This window comes from Chelonoidis abingdonii, chromosome 2 (assembly GCF_003597395.2).
Source record: "Chelonoidis abingdonii isolate Lonesome George chromosome 2, CheloAbing_2.0, whole genome shotgun sequence".
In the NCBI taxonomy this organism is placed as follows: domain Eukaryota; kingdom Metazoa; phylum Chordata; order Testudines; family Testudinidae; genus Chelonoidis; species Chelonoidis abingdonii.
In genome coordinates, this window is record NC_133770.1 from 120661323 (window position 1) to 120681581 (window position 20259).

The following is a 20259-nucleotide window of genomic DNA, read 5'->3' on the forward strand; positions in this document are numbered from 1 at the left end:
AATAAGAGTATAACTCTGGCAGCAATAACAGCAGCCATCTTTAATAAATGTAAGTGGAAATGTTCCTTAGTTTTTAGTTTCTGTTGCTCACATTCACTGTAAAAATTATTTTTTAAACAGAACAATATTGGGCACTCCTCGTGGTGCTCCTGGGACAGTTAAAAGGTATTTTTATTTCTTTTAATTTTTGCAACATTTTATTTCTTTTTGTGTAGCTTTTTCATGTTTTCTACATTAATTAAAACCTTTTAAAAAGCAGCGCAAGAGCATGTGATTCAAATGCTGTGCTCTGTATGGGGAAAAATATTATGTCTCAAACACACCTTTTTACACTCACTGAATAGCAGGTTCAAAGTTACTGTACTGGTACTTTTTGTTCTAGATCATAGGATAATGGAATCCTGCTCTAGTCAATGGCTGAGAAATCCATGAATATTGCTGATAACTTCCTGTAAAGGATGCAGCCTGAAACTTTTGGTTCTTATCTGATCTCCTCTGTATGCTCTCGCTCTTGAGATCTTCATGTTCTCCCTACTGTGAGCATGGACTCATCTAAAAGTGGTAATCATTGGGTCTATGCATATGCCTTCTCCTGTATCTAAATGTTAAATTAAGGGCACATATGTCACTGTGTCCCCAAATGTCCTCAGTTCCTCTGTCACCACCATAGACTTTGTAAATACCATCATTCTAAACAGAACATCGGCTCAAATTTTCTTGTTTTCACGGCTTGTTTTACTTTTCAGAGTAGTGTATTTTAGATCTAGGATTGTTGAGCAAAAAAAATAAAGTGTTCATTAGAATTTTTAACAGCTTGTACCATTGCAAAGTGCCATTTGGTACTGGTATCCTCCTCAGCACCATACTGGATCTGAGTTACCAGGACACTAACCAGCCCAATTTGCTTGTCAATTTGATTGGTTGTGGTTCTGACTTCAAGTCATGGCTAATTCTGTTAGCCTTAGTATATGAATAAATTGTCTGTGGGTCCTGACCCTGGAAAACTCATCTCGTCTCAAAGGGGCTGACATGGTCAAGCCTGAAAGAAAGTGTGAGTTCAAGTGGTGGCCTTCCTGTATTTTAAAAATACCCTTTACAGATCAGCAAGCTTGTTGGAGTGTAATGGTTAGTTTCTGCCAGTTTTGCTCCTTTGGCCAAATGTAAAAAGGAGTGTTGGCTTAGGCTGTTTCTCATGGAGGTGGTGCTAAAGCATGGCTGGTATAGTGAATCCATCTTTTAGATTCAAGTCCTTGGTCAGTTTGATGTGCCCCAAGAAATCTGCCTAATCTCATGGTTCTTTTAACCCAAGGTGTTCTGTTTCCTAGGGCTTCGTCCACACATTTACTTTTTGATACCGGAGCATTAGGAACAGTGTCAGAAGTTTCAAAAATAGAGATATCCGTCAAACCATTTCTCTTGAACATCTCACTTCAATTTCTATCTATGAATCCCATAGGTCCAGGGACAGTATATCATTGATCTGAGGGTGACTCCCTAATCCTGTGCTAGAAGATCAAACAGTTACTGTTCTGTTGGCCTTCCTAGTTCTCACTAGACCCCAGTATTGGCAGAGTTGTTTCTTTGGTTTGAGGAGCAACCTTCGCTACCACTTCTTAAAAGATAGTGATGCATCTCTTCTGACTCCAGGTAATCTGGTTTCCCTTATCATTTCCCTTCATTCTTCTTCTATAGGGAGGATGTTACTCCCGTTTCAGAGGGTTTGGATTTGAGAGCTTTCCTGAGTTGTCTTCTGCTTCATCTGGAATGGAGTCTGATTAGAGAATCCCCAGAGTGAAGATCATGGAGAGATGTTGGATCTTTTTTCTTTTGTTGGTTCCAGATCTTCTTTCCATTCTGAAGTTGCTTGATGAATTCCTCTGTGGGCTTTGCTTATACCCTAAGCCCAGGTGGCTTTTGGCCAAGTGGGTAAAGTGACCAGTATGCCAGTGGCTTCCTTGCTTTCCTGTGCCCCAAAAAGACCCTCAGAGAAATATGATCCCCTTTGCTCTCAGCAGGGAAATACAGAATTTGTCCCTGTCTCACCAGCAAAGAGTTGCCACCACCTCTAGCTGGTGTGTTTAGCATATACTGCTGAAGACTGCTATTAATGGTAATGAAGAGCAGGTGTATGATGTGCCTTCAGAGTTTCCTGAAGGTGTCCAAACAATTTCTACATTTACATTGCTTCAGTATCATGCTCAGATTAGCAACAATTCAAAGAGCTTTTGGGTCCTCTATATCTAGAACTTTCATTAGTAGAGGAAAAGGCTCATAAATTGTTTGACGTACCCCTAAAACACGCGACTATTCTTGGCCTTTGAATGTTCATACAAACCAGGTTGAACATAAAGGTATTGAAGTTTAGTGGTCAGTATGCTTATCTCTGAGATCCTTTGTTTCTAGAAGTGGGTGAATGATGTTTTAATTCACTGGCTATTGAAGCAGGGATTTGAAGGTGAATCTTCTAACTGCCATTCTATAGAATTATTCTCTCAGTCTCAGGCCCAATGACTGTATTAAATACTTGAATAAAGTGGAACTGCCTCAACAGGAAAGATTGAGATAGAATATTCGTAGCACAATGATTGGGGCACTCTTCTGTGAAGTGGGAGACAGCCCTGTTTAAATCCCTTCTCCACATCAGGCAGAGTGGGGAATTGAAGCTGGGTCTTAGGCAAGTGGTTAATGTTCTCCTATGGGATGTGGGAGACCCAGGTTCAGTTCCCCACTCTGCCTGATGTGAAAAAGGGGCAAGGTAGAGGAAAAGGAGCTTACATCCAACTTTGATGATGGGAGACTATGAATATGAGTGAGAAGGATAAAACATGTTTTTCCAGCTGCCCTTCATCTTATGGAGAATCATGATTTATTTGCAAATGACTTGAGACGTGGCAAGAAGATCAGTAAAGGAAGGAATCTGTAGCCAAAACTGTCCCCTCAAAGTGGTGACACCATAATTTCCACAGAGACAATTCTGTTCTCTGTCCCATTCAAGAGTGGAAAATCATCCACTCAGTGACAGATACTTTTCTGTTAGATTAGAGTTAGCACTTCCTTCAAGCTTTTCATTCTCTGTGTCATCTTCATAATGTAATCAAGAAGATGAGACACATGGTATATATAAATCTTACATTTCTGAAGTAAGCTACCAATTTTCATGTTCTGCTTTTCTAGCCGTGTCAATGGAACCACAGTTCACTCTGCCTATTTTATTTGGCCCTTATTTCAGATTAAGGATCAGATCCTTAATTAAAACCCTATCCACTGACCCCACTCCTCCTGCCAAAAGCAGCGTGATTAATTTAAACAATAAATACTTACCAGAAGTGGAAAAAGTATTATTCAAATTTCAGTAAAAGCTCTACAAGAGACCTATTCCTTGAAATGGAAACAATCTTTGGTGCAAGTTTAAGACAATTTAAGCCTTCTGTCTACCTTACATTTTAACATTTGGATATGAAAGGTGACCTGGTTAGTTTTAGTAAGCCTGGGCAGGCTTTGGCCACTATCATGACACATCTACTAGTTTGCGTTGTCATCATTTAACTTTCCAGGGCTCTTTGTCTTCTTTCTTTGTTCCATTAAAAGATGTTATAAAGAACATGTGGGGTTGGAAACAAGCCTCCCTTTTAGCCTGTCAAAATTGAAGTTTGGATTGTTTGGGTTTCCTATACAGTCGATTTCTGAAAATATTTTTGTTGTTTTACATCACCTAGGAAAGTGAATAAGCGCTAGACTTCAGTGGCTGACCCTCTTTTTTTCCTGTACTCCATAAGGTTTAAGTGGTCTTAGATCCACATCTGAAATTCATGGTGATGAGTCACTAAATCCTACTAAACCCAGTACATTTACCTCCTGGATTTCTTCTTCAACCTCACAATTTGCCATCGAATTTAGAGATTGAGAAGGCTTTGGTTAGTAATTTGATAGAATGAAACCCTACTACAGGTTTTCTAGAATATTTGTGGATTGGTATATGCCTAAATGGAAACTATTTAAATTGTTTAGTCTCAACATTCAAACTGGTTATGACCTAACTGGTGTTGCACAGGAAGAGCTCATTTCATCAGCTAACTATGTCCACATATGGTAAACAATACCAATGCCATGATGGTCAGTGGGAGATCTAATGCAGGACTGTAAGCACCAAACACCACATTCGCTTCCCATTTGCACTGTAAGAGTAATTCCATTAGCTGTCATTCTTCATTCAAGATGCAGGTTACTCAACAATTTAAAAAAAAATTGTATTCAGCACTGCAAATGCAGAAGCTTCTCTTCTGATACTAAAGGTTCCTTATGTAGACCAGTGTGCTTGACACCCTAATAAGGCCGTTGTCTGCAGCTGATGATCTCCAAAAAGAGCAAAACCAGTAGGTCCTGCAATACTGGACAAAAGAACTTCAAAGATCTTCTGATAACATAGAGAAATCTGAAAAATATCTCTGCAAAATAAACTGTTTGCCTTTTCCATTATTTGTTTAACTAGCTGCTATTACTTGAGACATTTTTTGTTACTAATTTAGCCTAGCTAGCATAAAGTGCATGTATGACAAATCTTATTCCTCCCTGGAAGTCATTATGCTATAGTGGTGATATAATTACACTGGTCTACAATTTTTGAGAAGTCGTCTGCTTCAGAGCTAAAATGTGGTATTTATTATGTATTTTGATGTGCTGAATTCAAATATGACAATTAAAACAACTGATTGGCTACTGTTTCTAAGATATTTAAGTTTTTACATTTTATGTCTATGTATATTGTGTAGATAATAGAGTTTTAATCATAAATTGTAAACCTAGGTCTTTTCATGTGTTTATGGTTGCTTTACATGATAATATTTCACCTGTCCTGTTTATGTAACACTTTAAAAATCAGCAAAAGGGTTATATAAATAAAATTTATTATGAAACAAAAGGCAAAAAACTATTATGTACATAGTTTAGTCCTATTCAGTGTCTACTCTGAGCTTCTTGGCTTGTCTCTTGTATTCATTAAATGGAGCATCTCTTGTCACTGTCCAGCAATAGTCTGCAAGCATTGATGGGCTCCATTTGCCCTGATAGCGTTTCTCCATTGTTGCAATGTCCTGGTGAAATCGCTCGCCGTGCTCGTCGCTCACTGCTCCGCAGTTCGGTGGAAAAAAATCTAGATGAGTGCAAAAAAATGTATCTTTAGTGACATGTTGCAACCAAGGCTTTTAAATTACAAATTACAAAATGTTTAATGAATTTTTTTTAAAAAATGTTGACTAGCTCTAACTGTAGTTTGAAAAGAGAGCACGCTGTCTTTCTGTCTTCTACCTTAACCCTCAAAATTGTGTTTATTTGATAAAGGGACAAACCCTATCCTTTTAATATCTAAAAGTGGCCCATTGTGGTTCCACAGCATAAAACTGGAGAAATGTTGGGAGCCTGTAGGTCCATACCCTACACTTGCTGTGGAACACAGCTCCTTTGAGGGCTCCCTGTGTTCCACTGTGCTGAAGGCGTGGGGCCATTGGATCTGTGGCTATGCAGGGCCAGTGGATCTATGGTTATGCGGATCAATTTTCTGCCGCCCCTGCACCCATGGGAATGGGGAAGAGTTTCAAGGACATTATTGCAACCTTGAGGCTTTAGTAGCAATAATAGAATTGCTCCGTTTTTACTTTGCAGCTATAGGATGATGATTCTGTCTGTAACAAACCCTCTTGCCATGAGTTCTCTCTGTTTCTTCAGCCCAGTGGTGCAAGTATGGTGGTATGGTCCAGCGTGCCATACTAGTAAGATATTTATAGCTGGTACTCTGTACTGGAAAGACAAAGGAGGAGCAGAACATGAGGCCACCGGCAGCTCCTCTGTCCTCTGCCCCAGCCCTTCCACACAGCTCTCTCTCCTGCCTGGAGTCTGTACAGCCCCACCGAAGGACAGGGCTAGGGGTTGGGGGGTTCAGCTGCGCTGGAGCTGCCGGAGGCCCCATGTTCTGCTCCTATCACTCCTATGGTTCTGGAGAATCCTGAGGTTCAGAAGTCTCCGGCGCAGCAGGAGGAGGACAGAGGCCCACCCCCAGGTAACGTGGGATGGATCACGGGGAGAGCGCGGGGCCCTGGGCTGGGGGCGGGGAGGGGTCATGTGGGGAGGTCACATGCCCCTCCTTTAGCTGTTGCCCTGCAGTGTACTGATAAGAAATGAATTCTACTTGAACCACTGCCCCAGCCCAATTACTTGTTTGGATGAAAGGGACAGGATGTGCCTCACGGGCGGGAAAGGGGTAAAATATGAAGTGAATCAGGTGAAAAATTGCTACCCAGAGGACTGAAATGAAGATTGATGTGGCAGCAGCAATAATTTGTGGAAAGCTCTCAGCCATCAATGGTGAAAAAAACTGATGGAGGCATAATGAGTTACTGCTGTGTACCTGGAAGTAAATATTAAGACAGTAACAGTACTAAAGATTTTTAGGGGAATAGTGGAAAAAATGAAGATAAAACTTGGATGCCTTTTTGGGGTAATGATACGAACCTTTGTAAAGACCTTTGATATCTACTGATGACAAGCGGTATAATAGCTGGGTGGTGCTGATAGGTCTCAGTGGTAGCACCTCTCTCTCCTCTGTTTTGTTTGATAGGCCTCATGCAGGATATAGCTACCCAGTGAGATGCATTTCCTCTTATGTAATCATGGCTACACTTTAGGGAAGACCAATTTCTCATATTACTGTTATTTTTATCCTCCACAATATACTAGATGCTGCATAACCATGTAGGAAGACACGACCCCTGCTCTGTGGCACTTGCAATCTAAATAGACATACAAAGAGAAAACAAAAATAAACAACACCCCTCCCGCCCCCCCCTAAAAAGACCAAAAGGTGTGGGATAGCTATGGGAAAGTATGACAGAATGTGAAGATCATGTGGCTACTTATGAATGTCCTTAGCATGAGTGTATTTGGGGTTGAGATGGAACAAGAAAGGGAAAAAGGGAGCAGCATTAATGTTTTTCAGTTTTCTTATCTAAAATAGTCTTACACATAGAACATCATTTTACAATCTCTTCCCAAGAAAAGAAAAAAAAATGGAAACTTTGTACTTAATTTCACAGGGAGCAAGATTGGGACATTAGTGAAGGAAAATGGTCATCTGTTATGCACCTGTATTTAATATGTCCACATTTGAATCAGTTGAAGCAAAATGTACAGATTTCATTTCTTAGTAGTTTATTCCTCCTTCCCCAGTTTTTCTTCTCTTCCAAGTCTTTCATTGGGATCTATGTATTTTAACCTGATAGCTCTTTATTTTCTATTTAAGAAAGCCCCTATTCAGCATTTAGTTTTCATTGAAGGTTCTGCTTTTTAATCAGTTCTCCAAGAATTTGAGATTCTCCCACTCTTGGGATAAGTGCGTTTTGGGTATATAAACTCAGAGCCTTCTAGAAAGCAGCATTTGTTGGGTCAGTATCCTTCCCCAACTTCTGGAGGTGTAAAAGGCAGGGTGACCTCAAACAATCTTTCCCTGTACCTTTTAACTGTTGAAGGCTCAAGTTTTCTGCAGGTATAACTCCACTGACTTCATAACATCCTTATTTTATAAAACCAAATTCTGTGCCAATTTAGACTTTACAGTGTCTCTAGTTTAGATAATAAAATTTGTCATTAAAAACTATTATCTGGTCTTCTCAATCGAGACTGTTTTGGCCGTCAGAAGCCATCAAAGTAACTTCGTTGATTATAGGGATATTGCAGTGGCAGAGGTTTGCGCACTCACCGAGATACATCTTTTATCACTATTTTTTCTCTTTTTGGATGCTTTTTTTTTTTTCTTTAAATAGTATAGTAAGTCAATTCTGTAATATGTGTTTGGGTTTTTTGTCTTTTTTAATTGCTGGGCCTGTGCTATGGCAGTTTCTTCTTAGGCTGCTTCCGTTTTCTCAGAGTCAGTCTTCCTGATTGGGTGATTTTTTTTCCCCAAGGGTGTATATCTAGAGGACATGATGGTGGTGGTGTTTATTTACTATGGTAAATAATTTAATCATTTTTTCCTATCTTAGTTTACTGAGGCATAAAACGACAAGGTTTGTCTTAAAGCTTCTGCTGAGCAAAAATCTAGATCGATAAGATCAAGTGAAGAGTTTTAATGAAATTTATAATTGATCAAATTAGAAACACTGAATTCAGATTTGGTCCAGTATTTAGGTTTTATAAAAATAAGGTTCAAAACACTGATAATAAAATTGTTTCCATTTAAACAAACATTTTCTTGCAATGTTTTTATCCATACATTGTTACATTGGTGAGAGTCAGGTATGAGAGTCAGAAATGAAAAATGAATCAATTAATTTTTGTTTGACTTTTCACTGAGGGAAATGCCAAAAGCAAATAAAGTTCAATAATGAAAAATAAATAAGATTTGCAAAAATTTATTTTATTTCTGTTAAGCCAAGGTGGACAAAGGTCACTTTAAAAAAGATTTTAATTCTAATTGTTGGCGTTAAGTTTTTATTTCAAAGAAAATCTGCTGTCAGAAGCACATGCTTTTGTTATTGTGTTGGCATACATGATCATTAATATACAGGTGTATAACAAATCTGATTCTCAGAACTTTGCCTCCATGTGACAAAAAATTAGCCAAACATTTTACATTTAGGAGTAAATTCAGTGAGGTTTTTTTTTCTGTGGGAACATAGGAATGTGGGAATTGAAATCGCCTCACAGTTAACCGCGTCTGCATGCTGTTATTGCAGGCAACTCCATTTTATTATCCAGTTCCTAAATTTATCAAGATCAATTTTAAAACTAGGTAATTACACCCTACTGCCTAAGTAATATCAGCATTTAAACGTTCTGTACACACAGACTACTTATTTATGTCCATAAGAGCTGATTACTTATTCATGTCTGTAAACACAGGCTGAGGTGGCCAGTATGGCTTACTGCTTTGAAGGCTGGCCTTGCAGTGAGGTCATGTGGCTTTCCCCACTTGCTTATTGGGGATTAGAATACAAAATCTGCCTGCCACCTAGTTAAAACCAATAACTAGTTAGACATGTGTCATAGCTTCCTACTCAGATTTGAACCTTAGCATTCATAACCTGAGAAGCTAGCATGAACCCCTCTAAGCTTAATTACTAGCTTAGATCTGATAGGTGCCACCAACCAGGAATCAGTGCCTGGTACACTTGGGTCCCCCAAAACTTCCCTGTGGGACCCCAAGACTCGGATGCCCTGAGTCTCCTAACAAAGGGAAATAAACCATTCCCCCCACCTCTCTCCCACCCAGAATTTCCTCTCTGGGCTAACCTGAGAGTTACTGATGCAACCTCTTTACATCACAATACCAAGAAGCATGTCTCTTCTCTTCCACAAAGAGACAAACCCAAAGACAAGGAAACAGAAAAGATTCTATCTCTCTTCCCCCTTAGCTTCTTCCCGCTCTGGGACACTAGGAGAGTTAAACACAGAGAGCAGTTTCCCCCTCCCCCCTGTCTTTCCTTTCTCCCACCATTTTCCTGGTGGGTCAACTAGAAGCAAAATCAACAGGTCTTAAAAAGCAAAACTTTTAATAAAAAAAGAAAGAAAGAATAGAATAACAGTTCTCTGTAATCTAGATGGTAAGATACAGGGTTTTCAACTTATAGAAAATGAATAAACAATAGAAAAGGGATAAACAGCCTTATCCAAAACAATACAATTTAAAGTACTTATAGCCAAATACACATAAAGACTCCACCAGCCAGATACACAGATGCAAATACAGCAAAACAATTTAAAAGACTATACTTTTGCTACCTTTGTACTTACAACTGGGAAACAGAAGATTAGAAGGACTGGAAATAGATCCTCTCATAGCTGAGAGAGCACAGAACAGACAAAGACCCAAGACCAAGAAACACCCCCAAATTCCCTCCCTTAAGCTTTGAAAAATCCGGTTTCCTGATTGGTCCTCTTGTCAGGTGTTTGGTTCCCTTTGTTAACCCTTTACAGGTAAAAGAAACATTAACCCTTAGCTATCTGTTTATGACAACATGTTATTGTCAAGTTTGTGTGTGTCCATTTTGTATTTGCACACAAGATTTATCTTTCTCATTTTAGATTAGAAAACACTTTCTTTGTATTCCATTGAACTTTTAAAATATTTTGTAAAGGTTTTGGTGACAGTAATATTGTTGTTCTGTACCATAACTGTCATGTCACATGAACTTGTAAATTTTTTTTATTTTTCCTGCTCTTTGTACTTTCATTTGCCTCCAAAGGATAGGACTCGTTGAGGGCCTTAGCCTTCCATGCATACCGATTCCTTATGCAAGCTAAACTCCCATGGATTTCTGTGGGAGTTTAGACCGCAGGATTTGTCCCTAAATTAACAGTCATTAATACGGTGTTTGTATATCCTATTCCTTATCTTTGAAGTAGTTTATGAAGATCTTTCTGTCTAGGTCAGGGGTCAGCAACCTTTCAGAAGTGGTGTGCCAAGTCTTCACTTATTCACTCTTGATTTAAGGTTTCGCATACCAGTAATACATTTTAACATTTTTAGAAGGTCTCTTTTTACAAGTCTATATAATATATAACCAAACTATTGTTGTATGTAATGTAAATAAGGTTTTTAAAATGTTTAAGAAGCTTAATTTAAAATTAAATTAAAATGCAGACCCCCTCCGGACTGATGGCCAGGACCTGGGCAGTGTGAGTGCCACTGAAAATCAGCTCACCTGCCACCTTCGGCACGTGTGCCATGGGTTGCCTACCCCTGATCTGTGTGATTGATCTTCCTATATGTTCCATTAAAATATATGCAAAAAGAATTTGGAATGATATGTGGTCTTTTTTAAATTCTTTTTATTTACCTCATTTTTAAGCAAATATGCCCTTTTATCCATTATACACTTCTACTTCTACTTGTGCTATTTAGATACAACTTAACAGTAGAATGTTTCTTTAATGAATTCCATTTTGTTAAACAAATGTGTAATGTTAAGAAATTGCTGAATGCTTCTATTGATACGTGAAATTCTTTGTTTTTTGGTAATAGTTTTTTGTTTTGTTTGCAGAATGCTCTTTTTAGTTGCATTAGCAGAAACGAGAGTAAGTATTCTCTATATAGTTAAATTTATTAATATTTATTTTTGTTCATTTTTATTTTCGCTTCTGTATTCTCAGCATTTACACCCCGGCACCTGCAAGGGATATGTGTGGGGTGGGGGCGGGGGGGATGGAGGAGTAGGAGGGAGCTCATGAGTGAAATAAATGGGAATATTCACATGAATAAAGTTATATGCTTAAGTGTTTGCAGGATCATGTGTGTATTTTTGTTTATATATTTAGTTTAGATGTGAATGTGTATATCTGTTTATCTTCTCTATTTTTGCTTTGTTTTTATTTCTAGGGGCATTTGAACAGTTTCTTAGAAGTTCATCTGTTTCTGCTACTTTACTTCATTTTATGATTTAAAGTGAAAAATAAGTAACAGGCATAGATGAAACTTTGATCAACAAAGTTACTGTCTTGCCACAAATGAATGGAGGGGAAGAAATGAAAAAAAGTTACACACATGGAATTGTCTCTTGATAAAACATTTTTCAGGAAGTGTCTGTGTGTATTTAATAATGTAGCAACAAATATTTTTACGTGAATGAGCCAGATTTATTCAATCTCTCTTGTTTTTTGAATTGGGGCATAACCTTTTGTAACTTATGTTGAAACGTCCCCAATTAATATTGAGTTCTTAAAGATAAGAGTGCAGTAAAACCCAACTTAGTTTTTAGGTTCCAACATCTAGGTCAGTTACAGAAAAATTTATTTAGATCACTGATTGACACTTTGATCAAACCAACCTTTATTTAAAAGGAAAATGATTAGTTAAACAAACAGGCATGCAATTATCTCTTACACAATACAACAATTATACTTACACTTTTTCATCCTTGAGTTTATGAATGGGTGATCAGTCTACTGACTGGAGTACAGTTTTATATTCCTGGAACTTAACGGTATCCTTTTCTATGTTAATTGGCGCACTCTTGCAATTTAGCAAAACTACTCCTTTTATAATCTGTTATAATACTGATTAACATTAAACTGCCCCATAGCATAATTATAGTTTTGCCGCCTTCTTATAGTTTTGCCGCCTTCTTATTGGCTCTTTACATTACACATTATTTAAATTAATATCTGGGCTAAAGTTCTTCCCACACTATCAAAACATCCACAATTCTTAAAAAACAATCATTAAAAAGCTTGCTCAAGCTTGTTATAAGCAAAGCATAACGGTAACGTTACCCTGCGTCATGTTCTTGCTAACTTTTACTTTCCCATAATACTGTGTCTCCAATTTATCTCTAACTTTCTCACACTAACAACTTCCATTTTCCAGACCCCTGTATGCTTAGGCCCCAAACCTAACTTCTGCTTATTTCTTAACCTAAGTTATCCTAGAGGGTACAGGGGTCAGCTGTTCTCTTTTAGTCTTTAGTGTGTATATTCTAATTGTACTATAATACGTGTGTGGTTGTATTACAAATATGTAAAAGCAAAATAACTGAATCTAAAATTTGATTGTCACTAAAACTCTCTCAAGCACAAGACTAGCTGTAATGATTTTTCCACTCTTAGTAAACCCAGAAAATATTGGCCCCTTTACCAGCCTGCAGACCCACACAATTTCCATGTGTCTGATAATTATTTTAGTAGAGTTTGCAAAAGTGGGGTCCTTCTTTAGAATAGGAAGTAGTATGAATGTCATTCTAAGTCTTTAAGTGAATTTATTGGTGGAGTATGTATGTTCTTTTTCTATATATTTTTCTGTGCACAGGAACACACAGTTGTGTTTTCTTGTGTTTCCAGTGGGATCCGTTTGTTGCAGTTATGCAGGACATCATACAAACTGCCGGGAGTATTGTCAAGCAATTTTTCGGACAGACTCTTCTCCCGGTCCTTCACAAATAAAAGCAGTTGAAAGTTACTGTGCCTCTATTAGCCCTCAGTTAATACACTGCGTGAACAACTACACACAGTCATATCCAATGAGAAACCCTACAGATAGTAAGTAAAACATTATAAAATGTTTTTATAACATTAAAACAAAATTGAAATGGAATATATAATATATTGTTAGATTTTTGGAGTGAGTGTTATTAATTGTTATTATCTATTAATGCCATAGATCACTCTCTGGTTCTCTTCAGAGGGCTCAGTCTGCTAGTATTTAAAACTAAAGATGCATCTGCTTGCCATTGTTGATTTTATTTAAAATGTTTATCAGCATGTCTTAATGTAAAGCACCATGGTGAAGAGTACGTTTGTCATTGTCATTAGATAGCTGCCAGCTGATAGATTACAATTTTTATTCTTTTGAATATTTAGGTTTGTATTGCTGTGACAGAGCAGAAGATTATACCTGCCAAAGTGCTTGTAAAAAGATTCTGATGTCAAAGAAAACAGAACTTGAAATTGTGGATGGACTTATAGAAGGATGTAAAACAATGCCTCTGCCTCAAGATCCACTCTGGCAGTGTTTCCTTGAGAGTTCAAGGTCTGTTCACCCTGGCGTCACTGTCCATCCTCCTCCTTCAACAGGCCTTGATGGGGCTAAGTTGCATTGCTGTTCTAAAGCAAACACTTCCACATGTAGGTGAGTAGCCTTTTTTGTTACCCCTCCCTCGTTATAAACAAATAATAGTGAAAATGCTCCAGAAGCTTCCCAGGTAACAGATGTTCTCATTCAAGTTTCAAATTGGGGTGGTTTGTAGAAGTTCAGCAAATTGGCTCCTCTGTGATGTCAGTCATCTTGTGCTCCAGTCTTAACTTTCATGAAATAACATCTTTCAGCTGGATCTATTCCTTTTATCCCAGGTGAGTACCAAGCAAATTTAGGAGAAACACCCAATAAATATGCTGTACCCATTGTTGCTGAGTGCAGTGGCAGATACTGGGGCAGGGTGAAGTGGGGCATTTAGTTGCTGATAAGAATTAATGGGGGAAGAATAGCTTCAACTACATATATTTTTCCAATTTGACCCATCACAAATATGCTTGAAAAACTTGCCAATATGGCCTTTACCAGCGAAAGCTGTGTAGTGATTCTGAATTAGAACTGAGCAAACAGTTCACGACTTATAATTTATTCTAACAGTATGAGTTTTTTCTGGTCTCATATGTCCATGCACCATTTAATGCTTGAATAATTAATTTGTAATTATTAAAATGATTAATGAATTGAATCAGTTAAACATAACTGTTGTGTAGTTTGTGACATAGGTTACCTAAATTATTGTAAAAATTATGTAGTAATTTATTATAATCCAAGTTTACCCCATGTTGGAGATCTAAATCATCCAGTGAGATTACAGAAACAATACTATGTAACCTAAGCAACTCTCAGTAGTGTCAGTTGTGAATTTTACAATCATTAACAATTTGAAATTCGCTTGTGGCAAATATTCAAGCTAAACAATGTGTTTTGCAAACGTTTGCCATAATAAAGTTTAAATGTGTTAATGTCCCCAGAAAGCAGACCCCAAAAGATTGCAGTAAAATGAAAATTCACTTTTGAATTCAATGTATATTTTGAGATTTGTTTTGTCTACTTGCTTGGATTTTCTATAAATGTTCCATTCAGTTTTCCCTCTATATTTGATTCTCAGCTGTTGTTTATTAAATTTGGTTAAAACTGTAGGTATAGCAGGTCAAGGTTCCAATAATAAGCCGCTATTTCTTTCAATATTAAAAGTTTGTCTGCAACAGCACTTAATTTATTGTGTAAAATCTAAGCTCAGCAAGAGATTTGGGTTTTTTTGGAATTTGTATGATTCAGAAACACCTTCAGTGCTATAAGTGAATTTAGTCTGTTTTCGCTTTATTTTAATGTGCGTTTGGGAGAAGACTCAAATACCTAAACAATATGATGCCAATGGCTAATTTTATGATTTTTCATTAGGCTTTCAGGCTATAATAATGTTAAAAGAACATTATTAAGGTTACAGAGTCAAGCAGTCAAAAGTTAGGAAATGCCAGAAATAAGGTTGCCTGTGCAATCTTAGTTTTGTATGTAAGAGGATGGTCTGTGGGGATGGTTCATCACAATCTGTTCCACACTAGAAATGTAAAAAAACTTGAGCATGTTCTGTCAGCAATTGTAGCTGATAAAACCGAATAAATGTATTGAGCATGTACAAACTGTAATTTTTTCCCATGGCTTATAACTAGGCAAAATTTGGGTGAATTTTCATGGAAATGGCAAAATACACAACCCTGATAGAAAGGTCACCTCCTTAAATTTGGCTGAGTCCCTGCTCCAAAGCACGCAGGCGCTAGAGCTGTTCACAAAAGAGTCACCAGAGTTTAACATGGGTAAAACAGTGTGTTCTCCCCTGCCCCCAATCTCGTTCTCTGAGCAGCTAAACTGTTTTGACTGAAAATTTTTGAAAAAAATTCTACCTGAGGGAGACATAAAATATGTAAAATTTCATCCCAAATGGGTACGTTTGGCAAAGTTATAAGCAACTGAGAACAGGATCTTATAATGGGAGGTATATCCTGGAATTATGCAATGCTGCTTCTCCTCCAAGATAGAACAATACAGTGTAGAACAATCAATATCGTTTCCCTTCTGTTATTTACTTAATTTGATGTTAAATTCTCAATTTATTTTAGTCTGTCTTCAGTTTTTTAATACGCTGCAGATTTTTATATTTCAATGTGGATTGTATAGTAGTTGTCTGGAAGGGAAAGCTGGATGTCTTGGCAGCTGGGTAAGGGACAACTGTAGTGTTTGCCACCCAGGATGTGTGTAAATAGTGAGAGTATTTTTGGACCATGAAAACAGCTGAACTCCTCAAGCTTTGGGTACTGGGGGAAGACAGACATCTTCTCTTGCTCCCCATTTTGGACATGAGTGTGTATAATTTGAAATTGAGAGATGGGTTAGAAATTTTTCCCTCTTTATTGCCATCTGAGTTATCACCCACAGAAATGGGTGGCGTGATTCTCACCTCAAGAGTTACTGTTTCAGGCTCTCTGCAGATTTCACTAGGTATCTTTGCATTGGTTGTACCCACTTCACATTTTGACATTTTCTTCACAAGCATCACAGCTAGAGGGTTACTTTGCTTTTTAAATGAAAGCTCCTCACTCTGGAGAACACTTGAATGGTCTGTCTGCAGCCACTTAGGGGACCCGATCCTGAAAACTGTCTGGATGTCAAAAACCGAAAACTTCAGTGAGAATTTTGAAGGATGTGGGCTTTCGTGATGAGGACCTGTAGTTTCTTTTTGTATGGTACAAGACTTCTGAAAAATTTGTTTTTATTTTAATTTGTTTTTCAGGGAGTTGTGCACTAAACTTTATAGCACAAGCTGGGGCAATACACAGAGTTGGCAAGAATTTGATCGCATTTGTGAGTACAGCCCAGTTGAAGTTTCCATGTTGACCTGTTTAGCAGACGTACGAGAACCTTGTCAACTGGGCTGTAGAAATCTCACTTACTGCACTAATTTTAATAACAGGTAGGAGAAATGTATTAAATATTTCATAAAGCAATTCCTTTGTGTTGAGTAAATTTTTTGTCAGATTTATATGCTTCATGTTATAGGTTTTTTCCCCAAAGATTGTTTTGTAATCAGAGAGTGACTTTTTTGTATTTAATTATTAAAGTAAAATCTTTTTAGAAAGGTTCTTGAGAAACAGTGTTTAATTTTGAAACACAAAGCACACCTCAGAAAGACATATTCAGTGCTATCATGATGCGGCTGATTTGGAATAAAAGTTTGTGTGTAGTAAAATCTTGCTACTTGTTAATAAAATGTTTCCCCAACTGTTCATTGTTCAAACAAGTAGACATTGCTTGCTCGTTGTTGTTTTGTTTTAGGTATGTATCTATCTGTTTCTACACATAAGAATAAAGTTTCCACAAATGTTCTTAAAATTTATTGCTCTGCCATTTATGAAAAAAAACCTGGATCTTTTTTAAAAGCAAAAAAACCCCTGGGTTATCTTAAATACTATATACCATATATTGCAAAATGTAGCCAAAATACATAGTGTTTCACATTACATTTTAAAATTTTCCTGAGAGAGCACTAGAATGTCTCATAACAATCTGTTCTTTTTCAGAATTCTTATTCTTTCAGAAATATAAAAATCAGAATTGTATTCAGGGAACTTTTTAAAAAAGAACTGAATTTTCCCAGCACATTGTGGTGGTGGTGGTGGTGGTGAATGTGCTCTGAAAGAATACAAATGTATTCATTTTTAACTTTGTCCCCTATTTAGTTATATAATATGTGTAAAAATAAGGTACAGGATCACTAATGAATACATCAACAATTTTAAATGTATATATAAAAGTCTCACTGAGTTAGAGCCCTTCAACTTTGTCTAGGAATTACAGATAATGATATAGACACAACAGGTGAAATCCTTTGAACACTTTATTTTCTCATTTTTATTACTTTTAAGGTAGCTTCTTGAAATAATTTTTAAAACTCATTTCCTTTCAGGTGTTCACAATTGTCTTTTATACCACTATGACACATAGCATAGGGTTGTAGAATTTGTTGTACAAAGTAAATTTATTTTTTCCCTGCTGTATAAAGATGCTATATTAACTTTTTCCTTTAAGACCAACAGAACTTTTTAGAAGCTGCAATGCTCAGTCAGACCAAGGAGCAATGAATGACATGAAGCTTTGGGAGAAAGGAAGTATTAAGATGCCATTTATAAACATTCCTGTTCTTGACATTAAAAAATGCCAACCAGAAACATGGAAGGCAATTGCTTGCTCACTGCAGATTAAACCTTGTCATAGTAAATCTAGAGGAAGTATTATCTGCAAGTAAGTACATTCATAAGTCTTTTTAACTTCAGTAGTTTTTCAGTTTACATATAAACCAAAACCACAATCTGCTATAGTACTGAGTTTGGCTTGTGTTAGAAAAGGCAAATACAGAAGGAATGTGATATTGAATAGTTGATGTACTTCCAGTAAAGACAGAGGTCGGAAGGGCAAACGGTGCAGAAGAGACTTGTCCAAGGTCACAGCAGATCAGTGTAACAGTTGGAGAGGACCCACGTCTTCTGATTCCCAGGAAAGTGTTCTTTCCACTAGACCATTCTGCCTCTCCTAGGCAGACTCAATTATATATATAAACATTTCTCTGCAAGACTACTGCCTGTCTGTTTTTTCTTGATCCCTGCAGTGCTTGAATTGGGGGAGAGTGGAAACTCTTCATCTCCTACCTGAGTTGCATTCAGTACAGATATTCTTTCTTTCTTTCTTTTAGTGATGTGATCATCCTCTTCCCCTTTCCTGGTGTGGAGGTTTGCAGTCAAATGTAGGACAAGTAACAAAACATAATTTACTAACCTTCAAATTGTTTTTTTCCTCCATTCTTTCATTTGATTCTTGGTCTCCTTTCATCTCCCACTTTCATTCTTTTAAATACTTAACATTTTCTTCCTCCTTTTTTTCCATTGTTTTCTTTCCCCTTTTATTGTTTTACTGTCCTTTCTATTTTCTGTCCCCATGCTTTCTCTCCACCATAATCTTTTTTTCTCTGTCATTAGCTTCGTTATTTCCCCACATGTATTAATAATTTTTAAGTATTCTTAATCGCGCTTGAGGGAGCAGAGTTTGTATTTTCCGGCTGGTATTGACTTCTGACTGCAGCTAATGTTCTGTGGATGCTTTCTGGGTGGTTGTACAGTTCCCACACAAATGGTGCTGGATGAGTTGTATTGTCCTAGTTCTCACCCTTTCCAGTCATTAGGCATGAAAGTGAGGTATGGGCCACATCAATAGTAAAGGGGGAAAAACGACTGCTTCTGACAGGAGCAGCAAAGGAAGACATGGCCATTCTTTTTGAGCTCCACATGCGTGCTAAGTATGTGGGGGGTTGTGACACTCTCCGCAGAGCACCCAGAACCATAAGCCATTGTGTTACCTTTCTGCAGCAGCAAGAGTGAGTTTTTTCTGGGTCTTAAACTGTGTGTCAGCTCCTTGCCACACCAGTCTGTCCACCTTACCAGCAAACCAGTGAACAGGTTCCCGAGTTTACCAGGACAGCTCTGTGCTGTGTCCAGTCCCTCTTACTGAACACTTACAGAAATTATTAAGTTTTCTGCCCCCAAGGAGACAGTGCACACGCCAGCCTGTCGGTTTAGCTGAGGACTTGCACTTTACTTCATTATAACAGCACTGAGATGATTTATAGTAAAACTAAGAATAAATGTATTAATAAAGAACGTAGATTTAAGTGATACTAAGCAAGAGAAAAGAAGACAGGTGGATACAAACAAAACAAAATAAAACACACTTTCTAATGTTGAAGCTGTAACTTTAGCAAGCTACAACTTGGATTAAACAGCTTTCTTGCTCAGTTCAAGCTACTGGCATCATCAGCCATTGAGAAGGAGAATCCAGCGGTCACGGAATGAGAGGATGCTGGCTCTTTGTCTTCTAAGTGATGGATAACTAGAATGTCTTTTTCCTCCCCTTGTATTTTCTAAAGTTTATAGTCTTCGTATAAAGAGTGAATACTTCCTGGGGTTCAGAGTCTGGTGTTTACCCTGGTGTGCTCATCCAGGTTTTCCTCCCTCTCTTGTTAGCCTGATTGCTTTTTTCCTTGTATGTAAATGTACTTTCTTTGTCCACTGCCTGTAATGAAGCCAGGCAGAAGGTAAATCCACACTCTTCTTCAAGTGATTGCACATGTGCACAGTTGTCAGTTTTTACCCTTAGCAATACCTGTTGGTGGCCTGAGTGCCCTCTGCTGTCTCACGCACGTTGCACAGGCATAGAAGGCCAACATACCCCAGGCCTGCTTAGCTCCTTCCTGCTGCCTGTGATAGTTGTTATAGCTCCCTGTCCTTCTGCAAGTTTTTTCTCAATACCTTTTTATAGTACCCATGTTTAATTTAGTTTAGTTGTTGTGTGGTTCTGGCACCAGTTCGGATACCAGTCCCAGTACTGGAGATATGCTGCGCTCTCTGAGTTTCAAGGCTTGCTGCTCTTGTGGTAAGGCTATGCCTGATAGTGACCCTCACCCCAGTTACCTTATTTGCTTGGGGAAGGCTCATGTAAGGCTAGTGTGGCATTTGTAACAACTTTAAGCCCTGTTGAAAAAAGACAGGGAAGCCAAGCTAAAATGTCTGCTGATGGACTCTGTGCTGGGGCCTCCATCTGAGCCCTCTACCTTGTCCAATTATCAAGGATCTCTTCATCTCTCAGTGGCGCATTTCTGGCATTATGAGTTCTAAGAAACAGATCAGTATCACTGGTTCTGA

The 20259-nt window shown here is 37.8% G+C and overlaps 1 protein-coding gene and 1 long non-coding RNA gene across 6 annotated transcripts in view; one reads left to right on the plus strand and one right to left on the minus strand.

The window, feature by feature from the left end:
- The window catches only part of LOC142046342 (uncharacterized), a 934987-nt gene that overhangs the window by 673246 nt on the left and 241482 nt on the right, over positions 1 to 20259 (minus strand). The gene's annotated exons all lie outside the window — the stretch shown is intronic.
- The window catches only part of RECK (reversion inducing cysteine rich protein with kazal motifs), a 105885-nt gene that overhangs the window by 37078 nt on the left and 48548 nt on the right, over positions 1 to 20259 (plus strand). For 4 of the 5 annotated variants that reach the window (XM_075062642.1, XM_032787127.2, XM_075062640.1 and 1 more), the window contains 5 exons: positions 11031 to 11064; positions 12823 to 13020; positions 13342 to 13609; positions 16302 to 16481; positions 17597 to 17809. In XM_075062642.1, coding sequence (XP_074918743.1) covers positions 11031 to 11064; positions 12823 to 13020; positions 13342 to 13609; positions 16302 to 16481; positions 17597 to 17809 — 893 coding nt within the window. Of the gene's footprint in view, positions 1 to 134; positions 166 to 11030; positions 11065 to 12822; positions 13021 to 13341; positions 13610 to 16301; positions 16482 to 17596; positions 17810 to 20259 lie in introns of those variants that run through there. The other variant, XM_032787131.2, reaches the window with a different exon arrangement.